The sequence below is a fragment of the Melozone crissalis genome, unplaced genomic scaffold (genome assembly GCF_028551555.1).
Source record: "Melozone crissalis strain CALT ecotype California unplaced genomic scaffold, PUWL_Pcris_2 ptg000107l_1, whole genome shotgun sequence".
Lineage (NCBI taxonomy): Eukaryota > Metazoa > Chordata > Aves > Passeriformes > Passerellidae > Melozone > Melozone crissalis.
In genome coordinates, this window is record NW_026535884.1 from 474671 (window position 1) to 483166 (window position 8496).

General features: G+C 63.1%; 1 protein-coding gene across 1 annotated transcript; it reads right to left on the reverse strand.

Annotated features, from left to right (window-relative positions):
• Positions 1-678: 678 nt before the first annotated feature.
• On the reverse strand, positions 679-6994 carry SH2D5 (SH2 domain containing 5). Its single transcript, XM_054292051.1, has 10 exons — positions 6798-6994; positions 5980-6157; positions 5750-5830; positions 5563-5637; positions 4991-5134; positions 4704-4904; positions 2672-2834; positions 2485-2587; positions 1805-1964; positions 679-969 (listed from the first exon to the last, which is right to left on the reverse strand). Exons 2-10 carry the CDS (start codon positions 6061-6063, stop codon positions 763-765), a joined length of 1218 nt encoding a protein of 405 aa, XP_054148026.1. The 5' UTR covers positions 6064-6157; positions 6798-6994; the 3' UTR covers positions 679-762.
• Between the last annotated feature and the right edge of the window lie 1502 nt (positions 6995-8496).

An 8496-nucleotide genomic window follows, 5' to 3' on the forward strand; every position in this document is an offset into this window, starting at 1 on the left:
CAGCGCCGCCGGTGCCGCACTGGCCGGAGGCGCGCGCGGAACCCGAGGGCCCGGCGGCGCTGAGGCGGCGGGAGGCGGCCTCGCGCACGCGCTCCACAGCGACCGGGGCCGCGCCGGGAGAGAGGCCCCGCCCACCGAGTCACGTGACTGCAGCGGGGGCGCGCGCACGTGTGCGACGAGGTGTGCACGAGGACAGGTGTGCAATGGGAAGTGCACGAGGACAGGTGTGCAGGGAGGTGTGCACGAGGACAGGTGTGCAGGGGGAAGTGCACCAGGGCACAGACTGTGAGTGTGCACAGGGCCGCGAGTGTGCGATGGCACCGATGCGCAGCTGTGGCCCCTGCGTGTGCAGGCAAGGGTGAGTGAGCATGTGGGTGTGCAACCCCCCGTGAGCACCAGTGCAGCACCGAAACCTGCAGGAACGGGATCCCAAACGTGTGGTGCGGTTGTGCGAGTGCCTGGCCCGGAGAGCGTATGAGCACACAGGTGTGAGCAGACAGATGTGAGTGCGCCGGTGTGAGCAGACAGGTGTGAGCACACCGGTGTAAGCATGCAATGTGAGCGCACAGGTGTGAGCAGACCTGTGTGACAGGTGTGAGCACACGGGCGTGCGGCGCGTCCCGCCGCGGGCGGTGTGAGCAGCAGCCGAGCCCCGCTCCGATGCACGAAGCCTTTCTTTATTGCGGGGAGCGGCCGGGGCCGGGGTAAGGCAGGCAGCGGGTGAGAGCCGGGGGTGCCGGGGGGGCCGTGCGGGGTCCGGGGCTATCCCCGCTCGTGCTGCGCCCCGGCGGGGGCGGCGGGGGCCCAGGCGGCCTCTCCCGGCCCCGCGCTGGCCCCGCCGCCGCCCGGGTCCCGCTCCTCGTAGCCGGGGTTGCGCCGGCCGGGGCCCAGGCGGCAGAAGCAGCCCCCCGGTGGGCCGGAGTAGTGCGCCAGGAGAGCGGCCACGCTGGAGAACTCGGCGTTGGAGTGCTGCGGGCGGGAGAGAGGGAGAGCGAGAGGTGAGACCCCTGCACAGGCTGTGCCCCCCACACACCCCTGCACCATGCACCGAGTGCCCACGCAGCAAATCCCGGCGTGCCCGAGTGCAGCACACCCACACAAACCTCACACACCCCGGGCTCTGCAGCAGAGCCACGGCACCCACGCAGCCACGGCACAGGTGAGGGCGTGAGTGCAGCACAGCCCTGCATGCCCTGCGTGAGCTGGGGCACTGTGTGTGCCAGGTACACCCACAAAGCAAAGCACCCAGACCTGGCTGAGGGACCACACGCACTCCTGGGCATTCGTGCATCACACACCTGGGCGTTAGTGCGCCCAAAACTCAGGTGTGTTGCACACCCAAGTGTGGATGCACACCCCACGCCCAGGAGTACCTGTGTGCCGTGCCCAGATGCATCTCTGTGCCCTGAGACACCTGTGGATCGATGTGCCCACCACCCACACCCCTGTGTGCACCCACACCTGCACCGAGCCCACCTTGGTGCATCCCTGCCCCGAGGCACCAGTGCAGCCATGCACAAGCACAGCAAGGGTGCATTAGGTGCATGCACACAGCAGCGCACCCCTGTCCTGCACCAACACCGGCGCCGCGAGGCACAAACGCACTTACAGCCCCAGTTGCAGCCATGCATGGGTGTTCCAAACACACACAGAGCATCGGTGCATCCGTGCACAGGCACACGCATGCAGCGAGGCACACCGCAGCGGTGCAGGGGCGCACAGACCGCACAGCCTGCAGCCGCTGCAGCCGCACCCGCTGCGCCTCCCCCGGGCAGCCCCAGGTCCCGATCGCCCCCGGGCTCACCTCCACGCAGAAGCGGCCGTGCTGTGTCCGCAGCACGCCGTAGCTCACCACGCCGCACGGAGCCCGCACCCACAGGCACCAGCGCTTGGGCAGCCCCGGCTCGGCGCGCAGCAGGAACGAACCGGGCACGTCCCGCCGCAACAGCGAGACCCCCGCGGCCCTGCGGGAGAGGGGGCGGCGGGGCAGGGATGGGGCAGGGCCGGGGATAGGGCCAGGGGATGGGGCTGGGGCAGGGGCCGGGAGTGGGGCAGGAGCTGTGGCTGGGGCAGGGGCTGGGGCGGGAGCTGGGGCTGGGGCAGAGCCCGGGGTGGGATGGGGATGGGGCACGGCCAGAGATGGGGATGGGGCTGGGGCAGGACCCAGGGTAAGGCAGGGCTGGGGATGGGGCAGGGGCCGGGAATGGGGCAGGAGCTGGGGCAGGGGTGGAGGTGGGACAGGGCCCGGGGTGGGTCAGGGGCCGGGAATGGGGCAGAGCTGGGGATGAAGCATGGCCAGGGTTGGGGAAGGAGCTGGTGCTGGGGCAGGGGATGAGGATGGGGCAGGGCCGGGAATGGAGCAGGACCCGGGAATGGAACAGGAGCCGGGGCCGGGACTGTGGCAGGGCCCGGGGTGGGGCAGGGCCCAGGGTGAGGCAGGTGAGGTACGTGCCGAGGATCAGCTGCTCGCAGCCACGCTCTCACCTGGCGATGCCGGCGAAGGACCACACGCTCTCGGCCAGGACGCTCTCGTTCTCGGGCAGGAAGGCCAAGCTCCTCGCCCCTTTGCTTTCCCCTCCCGCCGCCGCTGCGGGAGCGCGTTAATCCCCTCTCCGCCCCAAACACCGGCGGCACAGTGCGTCCCCGTGCCTCAGTTTCCCCCGGCACTCACCGGCGTCTCGGGGCTGCTGGTGGAGCTGCCCCTCGGCCCCGCAGTCCCGGTAGGCTCCCGAGCGCAGCACTTTGCTCCGGATGGCTTTCTTGCGCACCAGCACCGGCGAGCAGTACGGGTTCCCCGGGCGCCAGGCTCTGCCCTCCGCCTCGGGCCGCCGCTCCTGGGGGATGGACAGGCCGTGAGAATGACCTGGGGGGGTCTGGCAGTGGGGAATGTCAGGTAAAACACCACGGGGAAAATGCTGCCCAAAGGATGCGGCGCCAAAAAAGCTGTGCAAAACACCACAAAAAAAAAAAATTGTGCAAAGCTTTGTGGGGTAAATGCAGTGCAAAAAATGCAGTGCAAAACATGATGTGCAGAAGAAATTCCATGCAGAACGCCGTGGAACAATGCCATGCAAAAAAATCACCATGCTGTGCAAAACCACAGTGCCAAAAGAGCTGTGAAGAGCCTTTTTACTGCTGCAGGAAATACCATGCCAAAAGAGCCGTGCAAACCACCATGCAAGAAGTGCCATGTAAAAAAAGTTATGAGAAATAATGCTGTGTAAAAAAAAAAAAAGTTCTACAAAAACATATCATGGAAGGAAAGTGCTATGCAAAAACGGCAAGGAAAAAATGCGCTGTAAAACCTCCTGCAAAAATCGCTGTGCAAGGAATAGTGTCACAGACATCTTTTATGAAAAATCCTTTCTTTAAGATTTTTCATAAAATCTTTTATTTAAGATTTTTCCTCCTGAGAAGCTGAGAGGCCTCAGGAACAAAATGTAAACAATGGTTATCTGCTGCTGTGGAATGCAACAGGTCTTTGATTACCTTATGTTAGATGTTTGTAATTAATAGCTAATCACAGCTTAGCTGGCTCCGACAGAGAGCCCGAGCTACAAACTTTTGTTATCATTCTTTCTATTCTATTCTTAGCCAGCTTTCTGATGAAATCCTTTCATCTATTCTTTTAGTATAGTTTTAATGTAATATATATCATAAAATAATAAATCAGCCTTCTGAAACATGGAGTCAGATCCTCATCTCTTCCCTCATCCTAAGACTCCTGTGAACACCATCACAGAATAGCTGTGCAAAGTGGCCTCCTGCAAAATCCTGTGCAAGGAATAGCTGTGCAAGGAATAGTTGTGCAAGGAATAGCTGTGCAAAGTGGCCGATGGCAGGAAGGGCCCTCAGGGAAAGGCGATTTCAGGTAGGATGAGCAGAGCAGTGTGCGGGGCAGGGCCCTGCGATCCTCGGATGAAAAGGTTGTGCAGAGCACTGCACACACAACACTGTGCAAAGAAAGGCTGCACAAAAGGAAATGCAAGGAAACCATGCAAGGCACCAGGTGATGATGTGTACAGTGACAGCATGCTGCTCAAAATGCGAGAAAAGGCCACGCAAGGGCTGCCTGGGAGCTGTGCAAAACCCCCTGTGCTAAATACACAGAGTGCTGTGAGAGAAACGGGGCTGTCCTGGGCAGGGCCAGGAGCTGCCCTTGGCCATCCTTGTGGGGCCTTTTCAGTCCAGAATATTTTGGGAAACGCCGTATGGGGGAAATGCCCTGCAAGACCCTGAGCACAAACAGGCTGTGCCAAAGTACCGAGCCAGGAAACGCCGTGTGAGAGCCCCAGGTGTGAGAATCCCGGGTGTGAGAATCCCGGATGTGAGAATTCCGGGTGTGAGAATCCTGGGTGTGAGAATCCCGGGTGTGAGAATCCCGAGTGTGAGAATTCCGGGTGTGAGAATCCTGGGTGTGAGAATCCCGGGTGTGAGAGTCCTGGGTGTGAGAATTCCATATGTGAGAGGCCCAGGTGTGAGGATCCTGGGTGTGAGTACTCCAAGTGTGAGGATCCCAGGTGTGTGAGGACCCCAGGTGTGAGAATCTCGGGTGTGAGAATCTCGGGTGTGAGAATCTCGGGTGTAAGAATTCCCTATATGAGAGGCCCAGGTGTGAGAATCCCGGGTGTGAGCAGCAGCCGGGCAGGGCAGGGCAGGGCCGGACAGGACAGGACAGGGCAGGGCATGGCAGGGGCACCTACCCCGGTGCCCAGCGGGCCGAGGCCGGGCAGGCGCCGGAAGGACACGAGGGCGTTGACATTTCGTGACACCTCCTCGGGGTTGAGGGGCTCCCGCAGCACCCCCGGCCCCGGGAGCTCCCCCTCGGCCGCCTGCTCCTCGGGGTGCGCCAGGAGGTAGCAGAGCTGGAAGGAGCGGCAGAGCAGGAGGTGCAGGGTCTGGACCTGGGGGAGGCAAAAGACGCTGCGTGCAAATATTAAAAAATTAATAATGAAGGTATTTTGGGGGCAGGGCGGGGTTGGGCCACCACCTCTCCCGGGAGCCCCACGAAGAGGTGGCAGAAGAGGGCGCTGGGGGGGCTCTGGGGGTTGCGGGCCACGAAGGCGAACTGGCGGTCGGGGAGGCTCCAGGTGCTGTAGAGGATGCGGCGCAGCGCGTGTGCCATCAGCAGCGTCTGCGGGACGGGGCGGGGGTCAGGGGCACCCTCGGGACCCCCCCGGACCCCCCCAGGGGCACCCCCGCTTGCACACACAAAACAGCTTCTCGAGAGAAAAGCAGCGTTCGGAGAGTACAGCCGCCCTAAACACTGACACCTCCCAGCATCCCTGACCCCTCAGCACCTCTGACCCCCCTCCCCAGCACCCGTGACCTTCCAACCCTCGCAACCCTGGCTCCTCTTGTCAGACCCTGACCCACCTCCCCAGCACCCCTGGCCCCCTCACCAGCCCCCCAACACCCCTGACCCCTCCCAGCATCCCCGACTCCCCTCCCTCCCCAGCAATGCTGGTCCTCCTCCCCGGCACCCCTGACCCCCCCAACACCCCTGATGCCCCTACTCAGCCCTTCTGAGCCCCAGCACCCCTTGATCCCCCCAGCCCCTACCTCCCCATCAGCTCCGTAGACCTTCAGCCCCTGCAAGCTGAACCTGAGCAGCACCGACCTCCTGCTGGGACAGTCCTGTCCGGGGGAGATGTGGCACTGGGGGCTGGGCTGTGGCCCTGGGGGTGCCCCCATTATTTGGGGTCCCCCCGTGTGTTTCCCAACGAGGGGAGCAGTGCTCGATCCCGACCTTCAGTGCCCGCAGCTGCTCCTCCACCCGCCCCGCTCGCTGCTGCAGCTCCGGCTCCTCCAGCGTGAAGGATCCCACGTACTGGGGGGGCAAAAACCCCACCGGGGTCAGCTACAGCCCCCCACGATGCCCGCCCAGGGCAGAGATGATGGTTTGGGGTATCATGAGGGTGCAACAGCACCCAAATCGCATCTCGGGGTGTCGCCCCTCCCCTGCCATGGGTAAGTCACCTCTGCTGGCTTGGTGACAGAGCGGGCTCGCTGCTGGGGGGCCGCGGGGTCCGGCCCCCGCCCGTTCCCCGGCTTCCTCTTCATGGCACGGGGAGTGCGGGTGAAGGCCGGGTCAGGACGGGGTCAGGCAACTCCGATGCCGCATCTGAGTTATCCCGAGCTCTCCAGGGTGATGGGGCTGCAGCAAGCACGGGGAGACTGGGTCCGGCCCCTGTCACTGTCCCTGCGGGGAGGGAGGGGACAGACACAACCTGCCCCCGCTGTCCCCTGTCTCCAGCCCGCTGAGCCCTGGGGAGGTGCTGCAGCCCCTGCACGGAGCTCCCCAAGTCCTGACGCCAATGCAGATGTCCCCAGGTCCCAGTGCAGATGTCCCCAGGTCCCGTCCCCAGTGAAATGGTCCCAACCCCAGCACAAGGGTTCCAACCTCCTGACCACACGGGGGATGTGAGGGTCCCCATCTTCAACTCCTGAAGTCCAGTCCAGGCTGCCATGTCCCCACTCCAAGCAGCATGCAGGCAATCACCCGTCCCAATCCTGACGGTGATGTGAGGGTCCCCAAATCCCCACCCCAAACGTGATGGATGCAGTGCCCAATTCCATCCCCAAATGAAACCCAAGCAGTCCCTGCCGATGGATGCAGTGCCCACATTCCATTCCCAATTGAAACCCAAGCGGTCCCTGCATGCCGAACGGACACTCTGGACCCCAAGCAAGGGGCATACAGCCTCACATCCCGAACTCCAGCAAGGTTTTGGGGTCCCCCCACATCCTCCCCCTCCCATCCTCCATCCCACTTCCCGCCGGCCTCGCAGCAGCACCGAGACCCCCGGGGCTCTCCAGGGAGGGGTGACCCCCAAACACCAGCGACGAGGGCAGCAGATTTGGGGGGCGCTTTTCGGTCCCGAGCAGCCATGGAGGAGCGCGCCGGACCCTTCTCCGGCCACCCCAAGCGGGTTCGTGGTGTGGAGCCCTCGGCCGGGCTGGGACCGGCCCCGCCGCCTGCTGCAAAAGGGGGAGGGGGTCCGGCTGCCCGGGCGCATCCCGGCGGTTTGGGGGGGTCCCTGCGGTGCCATCTCCCCGTCACAAGCGCAGCCTGGCCCCTCTCCTTCCCGGCACAATTCGGGGGTCTCCCCCCTCCCCCAGCCAATCCGCGGACAGGCAGCCCCCAAGCCCCGCCCCCCTTTTCCACGCTTCATTTCTCAATGGAGCCCCCGGCCCACCGACCACCCTGGGGGTCCCCAAGGAGGGATGCTGACCTCCTCCCTCCCCCCAATTTAGATGATGCGTGACACCCGGCACCGAGCATCCCCTGGGACCCGCATCCCGCTGGATCCCCCGGCTCACGGGCAGCTCTCGCTTGGATGGCTCCGCAGAAACGCAGGTGAAAAATTCCCGCTGCTCCCGCTCTCGGCCTCCGCCGGTTGTTTTTGCCTCGCCGGTGGCTCCTCCGACAGCTCCGGCCGCGGCGCAGGGATGCTCGAGCCGGGGGTGTCAGGCCCTCGCCGGCAGCCAGGCCCCGGCGAGCCCGAGCCCACGGAGCCCACGCCGGGCACGGGGCAGGCAGCAAACTCTCATTTCCTGCCTCCGATCTGCCCGCGATGAATCACCGCAATTTTCCTCCTCGGTTCTCTCCGTTTCTTGGAAGCGGCGGCGAGCAGGAACGCTCGCTCGGGATTTTGGAAAACGCGGCGGCAACTGATTTTCTCTGCGTCTTTTCCCGTCTCCTCCGGCGTGCCCAGCGGAGCAGCGATTTCTAACCCTGACACGTACACACGTGGCTGCTCGCTCGCCACCCCCTGCCCTGATGCTCAGACCCTCTTCACCCCAATTTCTACGTTCCCTGTGGAGTTTTGCCCACTGCTGCCTGCTTTTGATGGAATAAAAATGAAGAGGGGTGGTCTGGCCCCACTGCAGTGCAACCACGGAACCCAGAGCTTCCCTCACACACCAGCCGAAGGAAGCTGCCCCCAGTCCCAGGGACCAGCTTGGCTCCTGGAATGGCAAAGCAGCAGTTTGGGGAGGAGATGGGGTCTAACCCTCAGCACTGCATCCACAAACCCCCATCTCGTGCCCCAGGCATCCCGAGGATGTGAGGAAAAGGGTCTGACCAGCACCATTCAGCCCTTGGGTCACTGCCAGCACCAGCTGCTCCAAGACACCGCGAGCGGCGATGGCAGAGCCACCCCAGCATCGACAGCGGAGAAACCATGGAAGAAAAGGGAAAAAAAGGGACAGATGGGGCTGAAGAAACAACAGAATGGAGCCCAGTCTGGCCAGGAAGCAGAGACAGGGGAAGAGCGAGGGGCAGAGCCAGCACAAACCCCCCAGAAGGTGTTTGCTCTGCTGGCAGTGAAGACTTTCCCATTCAATCCCAGTCACTGCTCCTGGACCAATCCTTTGGATTAAATACAACCAACCCTGTGACTTCTTTTTGGTTTGGTGTGCAGAAACCACTTAATTCAAACCACAGCCAGAGTCTGGCCATGACCAAGGTTTTGGCACAACTCTTAATTCAAG

Excerpts from the sequence above, each read along its gene's own strand:
- SH2D5 (XM_054292051.1), bottom strand. The coding sequence starts at position 6,063 with ATGAAGAGGAAGCCGGGGAACGGGCGGGGGCCGGACCCCGCGGCCCCC. Across the intron at positions 5,831-5,979 it reads CTGTCACCAAGCCAGCAGAG|TACGTGGGATCCTTCACGCT; the intron begins GTGACTTACCCA and ends TTGCCCCCCCAG. Across the intron at positions 2,588-2,671 it reads CCAGCAGCCCCGAGACGCCG|CGGCGGCGGGAGGGGAAAGC; the intron begins GTGAGTGCCGGG and ends GCGCTCCCGCAG.